Source organism: Dama dama, chromosome 3 (assembly GCF_033118175.1).
Source record: "Dama dama isolate Ldn47 chromosome 3, ASM3311817v1, whole genome shotgun sequence".
In the NCBI taxonomy this organism is placed as follows: Eukaryota; Metazoa; Chordata; class Mammalia; order Artiodactyla; family Cervidae; genus Dama; species Dama dama.
The window spans coordinates 71,089,907-71,111,931 of record NC_083683.1 but is presented as its reverse complement, the minus strand read 5'-3'; the positions used below and the strand labels follow the sequence as shown (position 1 = coordinate 71,111,931).

At 39.0% G+C, this 22,025-nt stretch overlaps 1 protein-coding gene across 1 annotated transcript; it reads right to left on the bottom strand.

Moving 5' to 3' along the window:
- Positions 1 to 156: 156 nt before the first annotated feature.
- PTGES3 (prostaglandin E synthase 3) lies at positions 157 to 21,146 on the bottom strand. The gene is made up of 8 exons (XM_061131979.1): positions 20,784 to 21,146; positions 7,266 to 7,379; positions 7,039 to 7,108; positions 6,413 to 6,511; positions 3,981 to 4,070; positions 2,508 to 2,570; positions 1,556 to 1,580; positions 157 to 1,323 (listed from the first exon to the last, which is right to left on the bottom strand). Coding segments are annotated over exons 1-8 (483 nt in total). The 5' UTR covers positions 20,786 to 21,146; the 3' UTR covers positions 157 to 1,303.
- Between the last annotated feature and the right edge of the window lie 879 nt (positions 21,147 to 22,025).

Below are 22,025 nucleotides of genomic sequence, written 5' to 3'. Positions count from 1 at the left end.
TTTGTATCCCCTGTCCCCAGCACTTGAACACTGCCTGTAACAAAGGTCCTTAGTGTCTGACATGAGAAAGTACTGAAATATGAAGCATTTCTATGCTATGACAAATACACAGAAGCTGGAAGGAATAAAAAGTGCCAAAATGCGAAAGCTCAAAGATTTAGAGGAGGACAACACATTTAGTTTTATTTCAATCAAATCACAACACTTTCTTTTCCAACTGTTGCAAAGTGCATCTACAATGTTCTATTACAGATCCACTTTTAAAAGGTTTTCTGTGACATTACAGCAAGCCTTTGTTTCCCCCAAACAGAGGAATATTCCCAAATTCTTCCTCAAGTAAAAATAAAAACTCCATTCCAGTAAATGGCAATACATGAAATTACAGTAAACCAGACACTTGAAAGGATAGCCAAGAAGTCTTCCAACAGTTTATTAGAAAGAATGTAGACATTAAAAAAAAAATCCTCACTGTCATGAACATAAATTGAGGTTTTCAGCCCAGATACAAGCTGAATAAAAAAAAAAAAGGGGGGGGGAATAAAAAAATCCAATAGTGTATTAACATTTTTTCCACTCATTTGCCATACTGACAGTGCAAATACAAATTTGGTCTAAATGTACAGACTCTCAAGCAACAATGTACAGCCTTTCTTCGTCCTCCATGCTAAGAGATGTAAAAGTTTAAGGGTCAAACAATACCAAATGTACAGGCTTCAAAACCATCTAAGTTAGGGCATTCACTAGTTTTAGCTAAGATACATCTGAACACTGACAAGTGATCACTTACATACAATAATGTGAAGTAAATTTTTTGAAAAATGAAACTTTAGTGGAACAATCCTGAAGGATATGCCAGAGGAACAACATGTTACCAGTTTAAAGTATCAACCAATTGTTTCAGCCACTTTGAGTCCATGTTCTAAAATCTAAAATTTAGTTACTTTCCCTAAGCCAGAGAGCTTCCTATCATGTCAGTATCTATGTTATGAGTAAAGGAGACTTAGGTGAGATTTTTATTTATCACAACTGCTGTGTCAATTGCCTAGGACCTCAACAGCATCATGGAAATCTGGGAAATGTTCATGCACAAGGTTATTGCCTTAGCTGACTTAAAACTGCCCCATACAATGGTACATGTCAACCCTTAGTGAAGCCTTTAAAAAAACAAACAGGTTGAAAAATGGGTTAAAGGAGGCAAATACAGCATCTGCCTTTAGAGCTATCAACTCAGGAATTCTCTCAATTATGAAATCTTGCAGAGAAGTTATTTTTCTTTCTCAAAATCCAGCGATGACAACATTCCTTACTCCAGATCTGGCATTTCTGAAAAGATTTTTAAAAGATTAGTATAAATTACAAGGATAATAACCCAACTACTTTGAATCATTCAAATTTTTGCTTTAGCTATTTGTTAGAGGCCATAAAGAAATAGTCACATATCTTCCATAATCACGGATCTTCTTAGAATTTTAAACAAGTAACTTCTCTTATTTTGAGAGTTTGGTCTTTGATGTGAAATATCTCTGTGTAGATTTATTTTTACAAAGATACTTACTTTCATCATCACTGTCTTGTGAATCCTGCAGAAAGAGAAATAAAAAATTTCAACCAAATTGATCAAATATTCATCTGCTAACTGAACAGTTTGCCCCCCCCCCCTTTTTTAACAGTTACAGTTTGTCTTAAAGTTGAAGCACTATCCTTTTGACCAAAGTAGCAGAGACATGTGGTCACATTAGTCTCATGAACTTATCAATGGACTGAAGAACAGGGTTATTAAAGACGCACAGTGTGCACAGCGGAGGGCAATGTATCCTCCTATAAAATGTGTGCCTTTTGGAGGGAGTAGAGCCCATCCTTTGATTCCTTCCTACTAATCAAAATGAGTTTTTCTATAAAATGGTTTCTCTCTTGGCATTTAATGCAAGAGAAAAATGGCTCAACATAAAGACCACTGGAATGACAGAAAACAATGAAGTCTAATCCTAACTGTTGAACTATTTAAATAAATATTTTCCAAACTAGATAGAAAAACTTTCTTAAAGATGTTAACAGGATGCCAGGTGGGAAAATGTTGAGAAGAGTGGACCAGTATATCCTTACAGATTCACAACATCCATCTGTTTACTGTATGTCTCTCTGACCATCCTGCTGTTAAAACCTGTTTAACTTTGTCAAAATATTGCCTAAACTGTTAATTGAATAAGGCATATGTCTCTGTACAATAATTATTCTGAACTATAAATCTGGTGGTCCCTTTAAGAATGATCCATGGGACACCTGTTTCCTAGTAGGTATCCATCCCTCTAAAATGAACACTTCTAAAGAATTGGTTTTCCCTAAAAAAAAAAAAAAAAAAAAAAAGAATTGGTTTTCCCTGTAATATTTTTTAGGAAAAAAAACAACCAATGGCAAAAAAAAAAGCAGTCTCGATTTAAATAAAACAGCCTGTAAATACATTGTTTCTTACTATTTTATTAAACATAGAAAAGAATTTATAGACTTACATCATCTGCTCCATCTACTTCTGGTAAATCTACATCCTCATCACCACCCATGTTGTTCATCATCTATTCGAAGTGTAAAAATTAGTTTTAAAAATGATGTTAAATTAAGCCCTAATTATTAGGTTGCATACTCCAGAATAAACCTTAGCTCTGCCGTAGATTTCCACCAATTAAAAAAAAATTCAACTATAGGTAAGTTAGGTGTTTTCCTTTCTGGAAAAGGTAGATTTTATGTAATTACATAAAATCCTGAAACTTTGTAGGAAGAGTAAGTTCTCACTGAAGAAAAGTGAAGTTTTTAAAATTCATCCAACAAAATACGTACATATGATGCAGAAATTAAATACCACAATCCTGAATAGCAGGTACCTCTGGTGATTAATAACAGGATTATTTTTAGTTGTAAAGTTCTGTATGTTCAACTAAGTGGCATATGTATTATGGTATTCTCACTGTAGTTTTAAATATTGTGAAGAATCAATGGTAACTTAAAAGTCCTTTGGGCTGATTAGTTTGTATAAAAGGCCTGAATACTGAATTCAGCTAAACACCAGTAACTAAGTTAAAAACAGAAAATAAACATAATCCTTGAAAGAAAACATATAGGCTGTGTAAAATACTCTTATATACTTAAACTGGGACCAACAGAGTATAAGAACTGCAACATATTATGTAAAGAGGTATAAACAAGCAGAGTAAATAATTCATATGGAACTTTAAAAAGATACTGAATCAAAAACCTTTCAGGATAAAAATCCTGAGCATCTACTCTCAAATAATATGAGTAACTAGTGAAGAGTTTTCCTACATCTGAAGACACTACATACTGATTAAGTTTCTTTGAGCAGGAAAAATACTTAGAAGGCTCCAAGTGGAATACTAGATGTCAAGACACGATGGCAATAGATGTAGAACTGAATACATTTAAGAGTTTACTTAGGAGATTAAAAACAGACAACAAAGACAGCAGTTAATGTCATACTGGATAGAGAGAATCAGAGAACGAGAACAGTGTTAAAAGTTGGCACATGCACATCTGGGTAAATGGTGGCACCAATTACTACAGGTAAGGAGTAGCACAGTTTAGAATGAGTATCATTTCTCCCTTCTCTCTTTTGAAATCAAGGTGCCAGAGCCATGTGAGGGATGTTAAATAAGCAACTGCATACATGAAGTTGGGTACTTACTTTTTAACTCTTTGTTTTCAAAGAAACAGTAAAAACCAGCTGTGTTGTACTGACCATATAGTTTTTTTCCCTTACACATCAAATTTAGAACTTGACACTAATTTTTAAAAACTCATAAAAGAATGTTAAATGACCACCGTTAAAATCTCACTTGATTTTCTGCAAAAGTCTTGAAAGTAAAGTAATGCAGGTCCTTACATATCACTAGGCCTTTAAAACCAAATTAAACTGACTAGAAAGAAGTATCCTGAGAGGGAGGTGGAAGAATGCATTTAAAAGAACTTACCTCAGAGAAACGATCAAAATTAGACATGTCTTCATCGGAATCATCTTCCCAGTCTTTCCAATTATTAAAGTCCACACTAAGCCAATTAAGCTATAGATCAATACAAATATCACCCTATGATTAGATTATTGAATTGTGGGGTTCATACTCACTAGCAAGGCATGGAATCAGCAGAAAAAAACAACAGACTAGAAAAATCAGTCAAGTCAAATGCAATATATTAATATTAGTAAATAGTTTCATGAAGTCTCAGTTGTCAGAAACCTTTTTTTTTAATTAATAGAAACTATTCAGATTCATATAATCAATTAACTTATTATTTTTTTTTTAACTTATTATTTTTTAAATACCACCATGATACACTCTGATCTGATATTTGAGTAATTTATACTTTAAGTCTTTACTTTGGCTACCTCATGCGAGGAGTTGACTCACTGGAAGAGACCCTGATGCTGGGAGGGACTGGGGGCAGGAGGAGAAGGAGACGACAGAGGATGAGATGGCTGGATGGCATCACCGCCTCGATGAACTTGAGTTTGAGTAAACTCCAAGAGTTGGTGATGGACAGGGAGGCCTGGCGTGCTGCGATTCACGGGGTCACAGAGTTGGACACTGAGCAACTGAACTGAACTGAACTTGAATGCAAAAGAGCCTGCATCAATTAGTGACTGATCTTATTCTGACCGTCCTCAGTATTAACAATAATAAATCTCAAAGTAGAGAAAAGCATATGGAACACAGGGCCTTAATAGTATTATGCCATGAAATAAACACACTATAATTCTTCATACCAATTTTTAAAAATACCAGTTCCAGGTGTATAACATTGTCACTCGACACCTGTATACAACTACAAAGTGATTCCCTTCCAAGTCCACTTATTGTCTGTCACTATAAAATTGACTCCTTGTACCCCTTTATGTTGGAGAAGGTAATGGCAACCCACTCCAGTACTCCTGCCTGGAAAATCCCATGGACGGAGCAGCCTGGCAGGCTGCAGTCCATGGGGTCACTAAGAGTCAGAGACGACTGAGCGACTTAATTTTCACTTTTCCTTTCATGCATTGGAGAAGGAAATGGCAACCCACTCCAGTGTTCTTGCCTGGAGAATCCCAGGGACGGGGGAGCCTGGTGGGCTGCAGTCTATGGGGTCGCACAGAGTCGGACACGACTGAAGCGACTAAGCAGCAACACCCCTTTATCCACCCCTTCAACTCCTCCTCCCCTGCTGGTAACCATCAATCTGTTCTCTGTATGTGTCTTTTAGTTTTGTTTGTTGTATTTTTTAAAATTAGGTTTGTCTTTTTCCTTCTGACTCATTTTATTTATTACCCTCAAGGTCCATCCATGTTGCTGCAAATGGCAAGATTTTATTCTTTCAAAACGGTTAACTACTAATCCGCTGAACAGACACACACACACATCGGTTTACTATTCATTCATCAGTGGATACTTTGGCTGCGTCCATATTTTGGTTATTTTAAATAACCCTGCAATGAATAGAGACGGCATTCATCTTTTCCAACTAGTGTTTTTATGTTCTTCAGATAAACACCCAGAAGTGGAATGCCTAGATCATATGGTAGTTCTTTTTTTTTCTTTTTTTCTTTTTTTTTAAATTTTTTTATTAGTTGGAGGCTAATTACTTCACAACATTTCAGTGGGTTTTGTCATATGAATCAGCCATAGATTTACATGTATTCCCCATCCCGATCCCCCCCACCACCTCCCTCTCCACCCGATTCCTCTGGGTCTTCCCAGTGCACCAGGCCCGAGCACTTGTCTCATGCATCCCACCTGGGCTGGTGATCTGTTTCACCATAGATAGTATACATGCTATTCTTTTGAAATATCCCACCCTCACATTCTCCCACAGAGTTCAAAAGTCTGTTTTGTATTTCTGTGTCTCTATCATACGGTAGTTCTACGCTTAATTTTTTGAGAATCTCCATACGATTTTCCATAGTGGCCACACCCGTTTATAATCCCAACAACAGCATTTCTTTTGGCCTTCCTGACATTAGCCATTCTAACAGTTAGAAGATGATATCTCATTGCGGTTTTAATTTGCATCTCTCTAATAATTAGTGATGAACCTGGGCCAAGGCAATGAAAGCCTGGAATCCTCGTCACCAGGGAACTGCTCCACCTGCTCCTCTGTTGTTTAATTTTTATTTTATATTGGAGTATGGCAGATGTATGCCGCTTTTTTAATTGGATTTTTGTTGCCGAGTTGTAGGAGTTCCTCATATACATTAGATATTAACCTCTTATCAGATACGATTTGTAAATATATTTTCCCATTAAGTAGGTTGTCTTTTCATCTTATTGATGGTTTTCTTTGCTGGGCACAAACTTTTTTGAGTTTGATGTCAATGTATCTTTAATTATTTAAAAATACCTAACTTTCAAAAAAAGGAAAAGAAACCTACCTTTGCCCTTTCTTTTGTTAACCTTGGCCATGACTGGCCAGATTCTCCTTTTCGTAAACAACATAAAATCGATCTGTCCGTTCTTTTATGCTTGGAATCCTAAAACAAAATAAGTGTTATCACACTGTTAAAACTCTCTAGTATCAACATAGGATACAAAGTTGCTTGTTGTCATTTCTTTCCTCCTTTCTTTCCCTACACCCTGAAACATCCCCTAGGCTACTGAAGATTTTGTAAGCTATCCAATAGTAAAATGATCATTTTTTCCCTCCTCTGAATAAGGTGAATAGCACAGAAAGTTTGAACTAGTAAACACGGTGTAAGCATAGAACATACTTAGCTACATCTATGCTTAAATAAGACAAGCATCAAGAGTACTGTCCTTACATTAACTACACTGCAATTTTAAAAAGGTTAAAAAAGACAGTACTGTCCTGAGTCCAAACATTGATGACAACAAAAATAATATGCAGAGTACTAGTTACAAGATGGAAAATAATGCAAACCATATAATTATATTTAGCCTCTGAACTGTTAAGAACTAGTATTTATCTCTAAAATGAGTATTTAAATTATGTCCATTTCCTCACAATTTAAATCGGGATTAAAGTTTCAAAACTACTTACATTTGGATCAATACAGTGAAAAAGATCAATTTCATTTAAATGTTTAAAATTATCACTTCCTCCAAGACAACTGTACAAAAAAAAAAAAAAAGGGGGGGAAATGAAGTCTCTTCAAAGAGGTAAAAATTAGTAATAACTTCAGAGAAAACACAAAACAAGCAAATGAAAGCTATTCAAGCTGTCTGAAACAAGTTTTTTCACCCAACGATGTAAAAATGGTAATTTACCTGAATGTAAGTTTTGATTTTTCAAAATTTACATTAACATCTTTACTGTCTTCAACACAAAATTCAATGAAGACATAGTCCCTCCGATCGTACCACTTTGCAGAAGCAGGTTGCCTATAATGAGATAAAATTAGACAAAGTTAAGCGGAGATTCACTAAGTGGGTATTTACATAACCTCCAAAATTTAGCATGTAAGTAACATACTTCTCCATCAGAGCATTATTCTGAGGCAGTATATTACAATTTCAAATGTGAACTATTAATATGTTTTTTCCCTAACAGCTGCATTTCAGGTTAAAATGCAATGATACGGTTTCATCATAGGAAGGGATTTTAAAACATGAGAACCAAAATGTTCAATGGAGTTAACCACCATTTAGGTAGCCCTGTTAAAACTTGTGTGCTGCTTCTTTACAGTCCTACTCTTAAAAATTCAACTTCACAGGATTAAAAAGAACTAACTCACTGTCATCTGAAATACAGTATGCAACATTTCTATTTACAATTCTAGAAAACTGTGGGGGGAATTTTTTAAAAGTATGAGAAATGACAGCATTTTAAAGTTCTGCCTAAAGCTCTACTCATCCATTAAAAACTATGTTTTAGAATATAGCTAAAAATCTGCTAGAAACAAATACAGTCAAATATGGTTAATTAATAGGCAGTAAAGATTATAAGCGCTTCCCAGGTGGTGCTAGTGGTGAAGAATCCACCTGCCAATGCAGGAGATGCAAAAAGACATGAGTTTGATCCCTGGGTAGGGATGATCCCCTGAAACATGAAATGACGACCCAATCTGTATTCTTGCTTGGAAAATCCCATGGACAGAGGATCCTGGTGGGCTAGAGTCCATGGGATCACAGAGAGTCAGACAATACTGAGTGCACACACACACATTACATGTGGTAAATAAAATTTTTTGTTATCTTCAAGGCCAAGACAGGTTACTTCAATAAATATTTACACACTCATAAAAACTGCAAGAATAATTCACACACACATACACACAGGCATGCACGCACGAAGAATAGGTAGATTAACAGCACTTGCCTCTAAAGCATGAGCCAGAAAGAGAAAAGAAAGGAAATAGAGCCATATCAATCTCAACTGTTCCAATTATTTAAAAAACCTTTTATTTTGCATTTTGGGTGCAATTACTTTTTAAAAATAAGTATGTGCCACTTTGATCACCTAAAAATCAAAGTTACAGAATTATTTGTGGTTTTGAAACTTTTCTATAAACCCAAAACTTTTAAACAAATTAGTTATATGTTTAAACACTACTCACAAATCAACTCAACATAAAGGAATTGTTTGCTTCCGAAATTCCCAATCCTAAGGTGTAACCGTTTCAAGTTCTAAAAAGTTACAGCCACAGCTCATTAATATTCTTACACAATGGTTAAACTTGTGAATGGTTAAACTAGTCGCCACACACTACTCTGGAAACACTGATACCAGATCTGAAATTAAAAATTATTAATGATGGGACTTCCCTGGTGGTCCACGGGCTGACTCCAAGCTCCCCATGCAGGACATCAGGTTTGATTCCTGGTCAGGGAACTAGATTCCACAAGCCACAACTAAGATCCAGCACAGGTAAATAAATATAAAAGAAAAAAATTATCAACAGCAATTCCAAAGCCTGAATACCAACAAATCAGCAAGAGTAACAGCTATTTCTTTAGGCATCTACTAGCAGACGGGGGTAGGATTTATTTTTTTATTTTTATTTTTTGGGTGGGGGGGTAGGATTTAAAAATATCTCTGAAAAATGTCTATGACTTCCCTGGTGGCTCAGACGGTAAAGCGTCTGCCTACAATGCGGGAGACCTGGGTTCGATCCTTGGGTCAGGAAGATCCCCTGGAGAAGAAAATGGCAACCCACTCCAGTACTCTTGCCTGGAAAATCCCATGGATGGAGAATCCTGGTAGACCACAGTCCACGGAGTCGCACACAGTCGGACACGACTGAGCAACTTCACTTCACTTTGAAAAAGAACCAAACTTCTGTGGACTAAAAACAATAAAAAGAACAACTTCTAATGTTACCATGTCAAGGTACATAAAATAAATGATTTAGGAGTTTATTAATAGGTTCCAATAGGCCACACATTACCTCTAGTTCATTTTCTTGCCCAAACAGCTTTCTCAATATGTGGTAACATGTTTGGCCTTTTCTATGCAGCTTGTGGGATCTTAGTTTGCCAACCAGAGATCAAATGGGTCTTCAACAATGAAAGCACCAGAAGTCCTAATCCCTGGACTGAAAAAGAATTCCCCCCATGTTTGCCCTTTAACGGAAAATATTTAGTATTTGTTAACTCATTATTGACTAGGAAATTTTTGCAAAAACACCAGTGGCTGGAAATTCATTATGTAAGTGAATATTTAAACATCTCTGATCAATAATGTTGGGTAAGAAATGTTTGGGCTTCCCAGATGGCTCAGTGGTAACGAACCTGCCTGCCAACGCAGGAGACGCAGGTTCGATCCCAGGGCTAGGAAGATGCCCTGAATAGGGAATTGGCAACCCACTCTAGTATTCTTGCCTGGGAAATCCCATGGACAGAGCCTGGCAGGCTACAGTCCATGGTGGCCCAAAGAGTCAAACATGACTTAGGAACTAAACAATAAAACAAATTAATATCTCTTTGGTCAATAATGTGTTGGAACTTCTCTAGTGATCCAGTGGTTGAGAATCTTCCTTTGAAGGGAACTTGGGTTGAGCTCTGGCTGGAAAACTAAGATCCCATATGACTCAGGGAAACTAAACCCACTAACCACAATTACTGAGCCCGGGGCTCTGCAACGATAGGCCTGCACACAGCAGAGAGGCCGCCACATGCTACAACGGAAGACCCAGCGCAGCCAAAATTTAAACAAATAAAAATAAAAACAATGTTTTGCCCACTTGAGGCAAAAAAAGTAGGGTGTCTCTCTCCTTGGCCAGTGACAATTTGAAAGAAGGACTGCAAATTGATCCAAATACACTGACTATAAATACTCCAAATTTACATTGATTAAAAAACTACCCACAATTCTAGATCACCAGAAGATGATATAGCTCCAATTATTTACAAAAAGGCAACTAAGAAGAAAGAACAGGCATCTATCCTCTTTTCCCTTCATGAATCTTTAAATTTTACTCCTTTATATTTTATTTTTGGTTGCACTGGGTCTTCCTTGCTGCTCTCAGGCTTTCTCTATTTGCAGGGTGAGTAGGGGCTACGCTCCAGGCGCAGTGCTCAGACTTCTCCTGCTGCAGAAGCGCAAGTTCCAGGGTGTGCGGGCCCCACTTCTGCTCCAGCGGAGCGCAGGCTCAGCAGCTGTGACCCACAAGCTCAGCTGCCCTGTGGCATGTGGACTCTTTCCAGGTCAGAGAGAACCGACGTCCTCCGCATTGGCAGGAAGATTCTTTACCACTGGACCACCGGGGCAGTCCCCTTTATGAATCTTTATTCATGATACCTGAATAGGACCATTTCACAAAGGAAGCTTCCTTACAGAATTCTAGCTCTGGTGTGGAATAAAATGTGAGAGGCAAAAACAAAAAATAAAACCACCATTTTTCAATGTTTATACTGATTTGGCAATTATTCATCAATAAACAGGACCATGAGTAATGATTAGATGAATAGCAGATAAAGAATGTATGATCTCAGCATCACCAAAAGTGGGACAACCAGACATTTTCCTCCTGATTTGATCAACATGATTCATTGCAATCTAGAACTTAACTGTTCTAGATTAAAAGAGACCTAAGAACTATCGAACAAGCACTATTTGTAAATCTGGTATGCATCTCGATTCAAAGTGAATATAAAAGATTCCTGAAACGGTGGAAACCTGTCCTAGATACGGACAGAATATTAGACAATGTGAAAACTGATACTTTTATTAGGTGTGAAAAGTACTGCTCTACAATAGGAAAAAAAAGAATTTCCACTCAAGATTAAAGGGAGAAGTACATGAGGCTTGCTTTAAAATAATTAAGGAAAAAAAAAAAAAGGAAAGGAGGAGAGAAAAAGCAACGTGGCAATGACCTGCTAAATGTTCAAACTGCTAAGGGTAGACGGATTTATTATTTTCACACTTTAGAAAAATGATATTAAATGGTTTTGACATAGAATGGTTTGTTTCTTTAGAGCAACATAGTCTAATGGCGAAACTGTGTTATTTAAAAAGAAAGATCAATCTTTTCCATTCAGTTAAGACACAAAACAAAAAAAAATAAATAAAAAATAATAAAAAAAAAAGACACAAAACAACAAAGACTGCAATAGCTACAGCCCAGAAAATCTTGTCTAGGATTTATTGTCCAACTGTCAGTTATTCTCAAGTTTTAGAAATTGTTGTTTTCGTAAACAAGAATTGCCCGTTGCCAAAGGTATCCAGATTGCAGATGCTCCTTATTTAAAGGAACATGTCTGGGATTTTCTTCAATATAAAATCCACTGGGGGAAAGGGAGGGGGGTAGATAAAATAAGAATAACCTGTACTGAGAAAGGTTGAGACTGAATAATGGGTTTCTGAAGAATTCATTGAAATATTCTACCTTTCCTGTTTGGGGCAGGTGTGTGTGTGTGTTAACGCTAAAAACAACTACCCAGATTTGTGTGTGTGTGTGTGTGTGTGTAGTAACGCTAAAAACAACTACCCAGATTTTTAAAAAAATCAATTTTTATTGGCCCAAGGTGACTTATTACAATGTTGAATAAACCTGATTAATGAGAAGATTCTTCTCCCATCATGTTTACCAATGGCTATTTCAATACTGGTAAACACGCTTTTCCAGCCAATTTAACAACATAATCTGAAATAGTTAACAGTATCATTTACCATGTTAAAGTAGAGTATTTACCTTCTTAAAGTGGAGTTATGCATTAAGAACCTCTAGTAATGGAGGAGAAGCACCACTGGTGACCTGGCGGCTCTATCAAAAACCAAGTACATAAACTCCTCAGTTTCTGTTCATACCAAGGACAGTGGAATCAGGGAGAATCTTTCTTCTTTCCTTGAATTCACATTCTGTAATCTAGATTTACATCATTGTTACGGCCCGAATTGTGTCCCAAATACCTATGCTTAAGTCCTAAACTCCCAAATTCCTATGTTAAGTCCTAAACCTCATGTGACTTTATTTGGAGACACGGTCTTTAACGTAAAATGAGGTCTTAGAGTGGGCCATAATGCAGTATGACTAATGTCCTTGTAAGAGATCAGAATAGTTACAAAGAAGCAACTTAAATGTCCATAGAAGAACTGATTAAAAAAAATGTGATAGGTATATACAATGAAATATTACTCTCAGCTGTAGAAAGGAATGAAATAACACCATTTGTAGAGACATGACTGAACCTAGAGTTTGTCATACAGAGGGAAGTCAGAAAGAGAAAAATAAGTATAATATCGCTTATATATGAAGAAAAATGGTACAGAAAAACTTATTTGCAACACAGAGAGAGTCAGATGTAGAGAACAAATTTATGGTTACCAAGCAGGGAAGGGAGTAGAGGGAAGAACTGAGAGATGAGGACTGACATATACACACGACTGCATATAAAATGACAACTAATGAGAACCTGTCGTGTAGCACAGGGGGCTGTGGTGACCTAAACGGGAAGGAAATCTGAAAGAAAGAGGGCATGTGCACACGTAACTGATTCACCGTGCTGAACTGTAAAGCAATTGTACTTCAATAAAATTAATTTTAAAAATAAATTAATTTTTTTACAAAAGATTAGGACCATTACAGAGGGAAGACCCTGTGAAGATAGATGAAGGCCATTTGCAAGCCAAGTAGAGAGGCTTCAAAAGAAACCAACCTTTCTGACACCTTGATCTTGGACTAACCACCCTCCAGAATTGTAAGGAAAAAATTTTTACTGTTTAAATCACTCTTCCTCTAGTACTTTGCTATGGCAGCCCTAGCAAACTAATACAATCATTTACCAGACAATAAAAGCAAAATCAAATGATCCAAATCGGAGGCTGGCCCAGGAGCCATTTGGGGTATATATACACATACGCATACATATATGAATAAATCACTGTTTTTGGTCGTCCTGGTCTTCACTGCTCTGTGCAGGCTTTCTCTGGCTGTGCTGAGCGAGGCTGCTCTCTGCTGCAGAGCGTGGGCTCAGCAGTAGTGGTGCACAGGCTCCGATGCTCCACAGCACGTGGAATCTTCCTGGACCAGGGAATGAACCTATGTCCCCTGCACTGGCAGGCAGATTCTTATCCACTGCGCCACCAGGGAAGTCCTAACTTCTGTAATGTTTAAGAGTTGCAAAAATAAGAATGTGAGACAGGGATAGTCGTGGCCTGTAAATCCTAATATTTACCAAGTGACCCCGATCTAAACCATCAGAAAATACAAGAGAGGAAATCCTACCCTTAACCTAAACAGTAACAGGCACACATATTCACTCACTTGAAAGGCAAACCAAGTGTTTATGAAATTCCTTTTTGTCTTCTGTGAGGATCATATCACATTACTCGTTTTTCCTATTAACCCAGAGAAAGGTTGATTTTAAATTCTAGCATCTAAATTATGTTGGATTTATCTGTAGTCTTACACAAACCCTGGCAAAATCCCACACTACCATTCAAGCCTGTTAATCCATTTTTTAATACTAACATAGATGCAAAATCTTTCTCATCTCTCTATGCATTATGTGAATGAGCCACTAACTATACCACCACCCAAAATCCCTGAAGTGGGACATTCCAAGTCCTTCTGCCAAGTATTTTCAAGTTCAATATTTAGGGCTATGTCATTCGAACAATTAAAATTTGCATAACCTAAAATTCTCCTCTGTAGTTTTGACTAGAATTTCTTAGTTTGTCTTAGAATGACAGAGTGGAAACCACATTTGTTCCCAAATACTGCTTTTAACATACTAGAATCTGGTGCATCGTAACTATGGTTTGTGGGAAAACAAGCACATCTCTCCTTATTTTAAATTGGAAAATCAGTCTTTACAATGTTGTGTTGATTTCTATCTTACAACGTGAATCAGCTCTAAGTATACATATGTTGCTTAGCTGCTCAATGGTGTCTGACTTTTTAGCAACCCCACGGACTGTAGCCCACCAGGCTCCTCTGTTCATGATTTTCCAGTCAAGAATATCGGAGTGGGTTGCCATTTCCTACTTCAGAAAATCTTCCAAACCTAGAGATCAAATTCACATCTCCTGCATTGCAGGCAAATTCTTTACCATTGAGCTCTCAGGGAAGGGCACATCTCCCTTTAAAAAAATGGACGCACCACTGACTTCCCCTAGTGGTCCAGTGGTTAAGACGTCATCTCCCCAACGCAGGGGTCACGGGTTCAATCCTTGGGCAGGATCCTGCATGCGGCACAGCTTGGCCAAAAAACAAAACAAAAAATGTTCTACTTTTGTAAAAGTACTCAAGGGGCTGAAAAATGTGATATGAGCACATGCTAAATAACAATAATGTTTGTGATAAAACAAATACTGTTAAATGTGTTAAGTTTTGGTCCATGCTCCCAATGCAGGGGACCCAGGTTCAAACCCCGGTCAGGGAACTAGATACCACACACCTCAACTAAAGATCCCACATGCCACAACTAAAAGATCCCGCATGTCACAACTGAAGATCCCACATGCCACAATGAAAACTGGAGACACGATGTGCCACAACTGAGACCTGGCACAGCCCAAGTACTAAGTCCATTTTGAAAAGATAAATCTGGGCTTCCCTTGGGGCTCAGTGGTAAAGAATCTGCCTGCCAATGCAAGAGACACAGGTTCGATCCCTGGTCCAGGAAGATTCCACGTGGCGCAGAGCAACTAAGCCTGTGCAGACTCTATTGAGTCTGTGCTCTGAAGTGTGAGAGCCACAGCTACTGAGCCCATGTGCCATTACTAGAGCCCACGCTCCCCAACAAGTGAAGCCACTGCAAGGAAAACCCCAGGCACTGCCACTAGGCAGCAGCCCTCCTGCTGGATGCAACTAGACAAAAACCCATGTAGCAACAAAGACCCAGCACAGCCAAAAATAAATAAAAAATTAAAAAAAAAAAAGTATTAGGTTTTATCTTCAACTGATGCGCACATATAGAAATTAATCAAGTAGGAAAAGTCAAAGCATTACTCTTTTACTGAAAGGCCAATTTCTTTGGATGTTAAAAAAAAATGGAGGGGAGAAGAAAATGGCAGAATCTTTTAAAAGAGAATCTATGGTAATCATTCAATTAAGAGAAAGATCAGTCTGATCAAATTATAACTAATAAATATTCCCAAAATAAAATTTCCCTAATAAAGGGCTCACAAACAAGTCACATGTAACTTGAGGGTATATACTCATTTGGTGGTACTTCTTTTCCAGATTTCCCCCAATAGAGCAAAGTCTCAGTTAATAGAATCTAAAAGCTCACATTCAAGCTGGATGACATTTAGCCCAAAAGTCTTCTATGAAACATGGGGGTAGATGGTTCAGATCCATGACTAGTTATGGCTTATCTCTCTTAAAGCATAAATATGTGATACACCATAAGATACTCGTGTTGGTTAGCACTTTGAAAGGTTAACTCATCTGTGTATTTAATTGTAAGATACATCATGACAAACAACCTCACATACTTTATTCAGAAGTAATGATAGTTCCCTATGAGTTCATTTTTAATGGAACATGAGGTTTGTTTGAATTAAAAGATCACTTTGAATTCTAAGATACAATAGTAGTCAGAAAACTAAATTTTTTTACTTAATGTAGTCAATATACTCTATGTTTAGAGGATAAACTGAACATTTCTAGTAAATGAAAGCTTCTTCAAGACTAGAATGACTCATTTTTAATATATCTAGAGTATTTTCAAGCATCTAGAAAAATTACAGGGACTTCCCTGTGGTCCAGAGGCTAAGACTGCACACTCCCAATCAAAGGGGCCCAGGTTCTATCATCCCTGATCAGGGAACTAGACCCCACATGCTGGAACTAAGACCAGGCACAGCCGAACAAATAAACATTAAAAATAAAAAAATTCAAAAAAGGAAAAAACTGAAAAAAAAGTTTAAAAAAGATGTCACAGAAGGTCAGAATAACTGAACTTTAAGTCTGTCAACTGGTCTATCATTTACAAAAAAGAAACTGGTAACCTATTTCAGTTTGTATCAAGTGAGGAATGATATGGAAACATGAATTTTTTTTTTTTTTTGGAAACATATTCTGCTAAAAAAGAAATCAGTTCCAGTTAAGTATTATCAAAAGTCGTGCCTATAAACATCTAAAACCAAACTCTCTTTCACATATTCTTTGCTGATAGAAACCCTGATATGCTTCTCGTATTTTCAGATCTTCTGTATGGCAGTTGCACTACTATGTAAGATTTTCTGTAAAAATGACCTGAACATACATACAAGTCCAGTGATTCCCAAACTGAGCGCCAAGATGGATCACAGCTCTATGGGACAATTTACAGAGCTGCCACAGAAGACTTCAAATTTAAAAGGGATTCAGCGATACTCAGCTTCAGTCAAGATACCAAGTAGCTCAGTTTCAACAGTAGATTGCACTATATCCCTCTTCTCCACTAAGTTTCACCTTTGCAAAGCTGAATTTCTGGAGGCTGTTCTAATTTAAAACTAACAAAATAATACAACAAACAAACCAAAAACAAACAAAAAAATCAATGAGGAATTGAGATGGAAGTATCCAATCTGATTTCAAGGTATAACAAGTTATAGAGTGCCCAAAAGGCAGACATCTTCCACTAATAACCATAATTATACAAGAAACTACATTTTTCTCACAATTTATATGTATTAGTTTTCCAAAGAGTTAAGAGTTGTTAGGACAAAGCATTTACGTTGTTTGGCTCCAACTACCTAATAAACACAACTGCTAGGTTATGCCATTTGGCAGCTAGCAGCACCATTAAAAAACTAACCAACCCCAAAACTTAAAACAGTTAACAACAAAAACAGAAACACTACCAAGACACCACGGAGGAGTGAACCAATCAAGTCTGTGAACCTCTGTGCTAGTTCCTTTCTTTGGTAATTACCACTCTAAAATACAAAGGCGAATGTGTTCTTAAATACACTATTCCCACCCCAACGTAGTGCCTTTCTTCCCAGCAACTCTATGACTCTCTCACATTCCCACTTTTGTGCACACATCCTTTCAACACTGTCAAACCAGGTAAAATTTTTAATTTTTCTTCATACAAAGAAAACTGAAGTAAGGTCAATCTCGCATTGCTTCCACTACAGACTTCAGAGCCTCATATCTCAGGAAATGGCAAGGTTTTAATAGAAGCAGTTATATTAGATAATAAAACTGAGCTACAGACATGATTACTTATTGGAAATAAAAGAACCACTTGGAGAATTATTCTCCCTTTTCATAAAGTGGGGGGAAAAAAACTTTGTCAAAGATTCTAGGTTCAAATCCTAGTTGAAGAACTAAACCTTGTAATAATACTCAAAATTTAAAAAACACCTCTATGACTTACATCCTTTCAGTACACAAAGATAATTAAGCATACTGAGGTGTAAGGAGCCCTGACAAACACTTTCTGGCAATCAACTATGGGTACATGAGAAGATCAACTATGGCACAGAAAATTCACAACAACACGTTTTATTTGGCTCTGGAATACAACACAGGTGAAGTAGCATCTTCCTGGAAAACCAAAAGTTCAAAGGTGTTCTGGGGAAGTCCGCTTCAATGTAAAATCTATCACTGCCAATCTACACAGCAACTAAAAAGACTTTAAAATACACTAGATACAACAATTTTCAATGTAGTGTTTCAGAACTAGATTGATTCTAACAGTTGATATTACAAAGGGATTTTTTCCTGGGAAGCAATTATCACTAACCACCTATGACCCCACAATGATACAGGTTCTAGAAGATCGTTAAACACAATTCAACAGGAAAATTTTAACAATACATACTGGTCTGCACTCAAGTGATCTGTCACTTTGCTTCTACTGCCTTCTAGTGCAAACACAGAAAAAAAAAAAACAAAAAGAAAATCCAGTTGCCAGGTTACAGTGGTTAGGAAATCAACACTGAACAAAAGCCATCATCATCAGTTACTCTTAGCTTATAGAAATTAACCATATGCTGTATGGTCATTATTACCACTTGTTTTGGAGATTGAAAACAGATGGACTTTATTTTGGGAACAATCTTACAAAGCTGAATGATGGCAAAGTAAGTAGGATGTTAACCAATGGTAACAATAGTCACAGTATGTTTCTGGACAGTGTAATAATTTAAGTAAAAGACATTGGAAAGAATGACTTCAAATAGCTCAAATCTAAACATTTCACTCCCTCTCTTGTTAATAGGTCCAACTTAAATGAAAACCAGCTACAATAGATTAAAAAAGAAAAAGTAAAGTAGCACCCCCTGCAGGGGATTTGTGTGGGTCTCAAACAGAGGAGAGGTCCTCAATTCCCAGCTTTCTCCAAGGTAGGAGGATGACTTCCCTGGTGGTTCAGACGGTAAAGCGTCTGCCTATAATGCGGGAGACCTGGGCTCGATCTCTGGGTCGGGAAGATCCCTTGGAGAAGGAAATGGAGACCCATCCCAGTTCTCTTGCCTGGAAAATCCCATGGATGGAGAATCCTGATAGGCTACAGTCCGAGAGTCGGACACGACAGAGAGACTTCACTTCTATGCAAACTACTCGACAAAAGTTTAAAAACTTGACTGAAAGAAATTTACCTAGGAAATGACGACTGAAGAGCTAAGAAATAATAAAAAGCAGACCCTAAACCCTTGAGATGTCTGGCAAAAATGTCTTTCTCCACAACTAAAACAATGTTTACAGCAGACCAATACTCATCTTGTAAATTCATTCAGTCATTAATAAGATCTCCTAAAGAATTTGCAAGAGGCTATATATGGAGTTATCTTAAAAAGAATGAGATTTACCTGGACTCTTCAAAACACTCATTTTGTAAGTAGCATTCTTAACTATAGACAGACTGCTTTTAGAAAGTGATTGTTACACTTTTCCCGAGTTCTTAATCTATTTACAATACTTAATATCTCTTACCTATTTTAACTATTTCATATGACCTCCCAGAGTGTCTCTATTTCAAACCATATTCAACGTACTATTTCTTCGTGAAAAGATTTGCTTGGCTACATTAACCTATTAAAAGTTGGTAATGCCTTATGTGAGGATTCATGTTCTCAGTTTTAAAACTTGACAATCCTCGTACATTATCTGGAATACGGATTTCTCAGGGTAAAACACAAACTACGTAGATTAAAATCTATTATATACTTTTGGGGGTGTAGGAATTCTTCCAAATTCTAACATATTACTTTACAAAAATACACGCCTTCTTCTTAAGGCTTATTTTCCATCGTTAACTGGCTCTGCTGTTTTTTTCCCATATCCATTTAGATGTCTAACTAAACATACTCACCTTAATATTATTAAGTAAACCCTTCAAAGTACATTATTTTTTCCAGGAATAAAAATTGTTCCCCTCAATTGCTCTCCATATGCAATTTTTAGGAAGCATTTAGTGCCAAAAAACTCTCACATCTGAAAAGGTAAAGCTTTCCCTGAGAAAAATTTAAAGGCTGAAAGTGGCGGTGCCAAGAATTCTAATTTGGTTAAAATCAAGGTTTCCCTGTATCATAAAACTTCTAAAGTATCTAGTCACCTCAGGTAAACAAATTTGAGCCAAGGTAATAACATACCTGTTTCATCCTTAAATTAAGCTAGGATAACGAAAGCTCGCCTAAAGTTTAATATAGAACACAGAAAATGTCCACAAGTATCTCTCGGCTCCAACACGTGCAGAACTCCCCGCTCAATGGTAATTCCTCGCTGCCAGGGACACGATTAGGTTTTGGCAACCTTCACTCCCTTAGCGAGGCTGGAGTCAGAAGGAAGTCTGGAAAGACCACACTCAAGCAATCACGACACCCGAGAGGGAAGTTAAGTTGCGAAGAAGGTATGGCATCCCTCCAGTCGCCTAGAAGTACCTGTCGCTCGCGGGGGAGGGCCGCGTGGTGCTCTACGACGAGCCCCAGCAGCCTCGTGGTAGCACCCACCGCAGGTGCACTTGGCCCCGGGCCTAGTTCCAGCATCACAGAGCGACAGGGCCAACTGCCCCTGGAGCAGAGCAGAGGCCCACGAGGGTCCACGCCTCCAGGGCGCCCGCGTGGTCAAAAGCTCACGGGAGATTAAGGCCTACGGCTAAGTTACCGAGTTACGAGCGGCCCGCCCAGCCGATGAGGGGTAAGTGGGATTTCCGGCACGAGGAAGCCAAAAGGCCAGTTTAGAGGTGGGGGAAGCGGACATCGGAGGAAAAATGTCCTCCACCCGCCAACGGTAACCGGAACTAGGATAATGAACCTCCCACCCCCAGGCAAGAACGATTTCCACCGAGGACTAAAGCCGAGGGGGACGAAAGCGGGGGAGGGGAAGGGACGGCTTCCCGGCAGCCCCCCGCGCGGCCTCGGCCTCCCTCCCGGACGACCTTCTGTCGGCGGGGTCTCGCACTCACATCGTGAACGGGGCAGGGGGACGGGCGAACGGGTGGGCGGGCCTCTCCGGCGGCAGCTCCTCGGCAGGCGAGTCCTCTCCGGTGGCGACTCCGGCGTCTTCTCCCCAGTCGCGGCCTCTTCTCGCTTTCCTCAAGCGACGGCGGCGGCGGCGGCGGGCTCGACCTGGCTCCCCAGAATGCACCGCGCGGGGAGAGCGACTCCTCCGGTCGGAGAGAAGAGGAAAGTGTAGGAAAACGGGCGCGAGGACGGAGAATGAACGTGCGTGCGTGCGAGCGAGGGGTGGTGAGGCCGGGCGGCGGCTGGTGACGCAGCAAAATGCCCGGGCCTAGCCGCCGCGCGTGCGCACTCTTTGTTTTCGGGCTCCTGCGCGGCTTTCTAGAGATATCTACGGAAAGGGCGGGGCCTCTCAGCTCCTTCGCGATCCTTCCCGGCGCTGGCTCCGCCCTACGTCCGCCGCCTCTGGCAGGACTGGTTCCCGCCGGTCCTCCCGCGCTACCCCCTGGCGGGGGAAAACCGTTGGCCGTCTAACCGCCGCGCCACGCGCCTCGGACTCTCTCCCAGAGAAACGGCCGCGTTGACCGCGGGAGAAAGGCTGAGGCGGAGGGTGCGGAGTCCAGAGTCTCGGAAAGTAAAGTGGCGTTTCGGTTCCTCTTAAAGAGAGCAAACCAGTCCGCTCAAGAAACTGCACCGCAGAAGCCTCTGCTGTTGATACTTGCGGAGACGGGCTAACTTCTGAATTAAGGGCCTGGGTCCACCTCGCCATTTTTCTGAGGGTTGGAGACCGTGTTAAGAGGCAGCGAAAATTTGAGGTCTTTTGAGGGGGATGTTTTTACCCTTTGGGCCCGGCATTTGCACCTACTCTGAGAAATTAGTGCTGTAGGTGAGACCGGAAGGTTATTAGCCGTTTAAGTTTGTAGGATGGAGAGATTAGGACACTCCTGTCTCCAGGCACATCAGTTGGGGGATAGGCCCCCTCCCATCTTTTTTCAACAGTTATTTGTGGAGTTGCTGTGTAAGGCACTGGTTTAGGATCTTGAGGGTTGGTGATCAATCGAAACAGTTGTTGTCTACTCTAGAAGGTCACTTAACCCTGGAGCAAGGAGAGACACACACCAGTGCACTGCTCATTAGCAGATACAGTTTAAGGAAAGTGCAATCGACTTGAGAAGTGTTTGGGGGTTTGCATGTTCAGCATTGAGGACTTAGTGTTTATTCTGTGCAAGGCAGATGTAGGGAGCTAC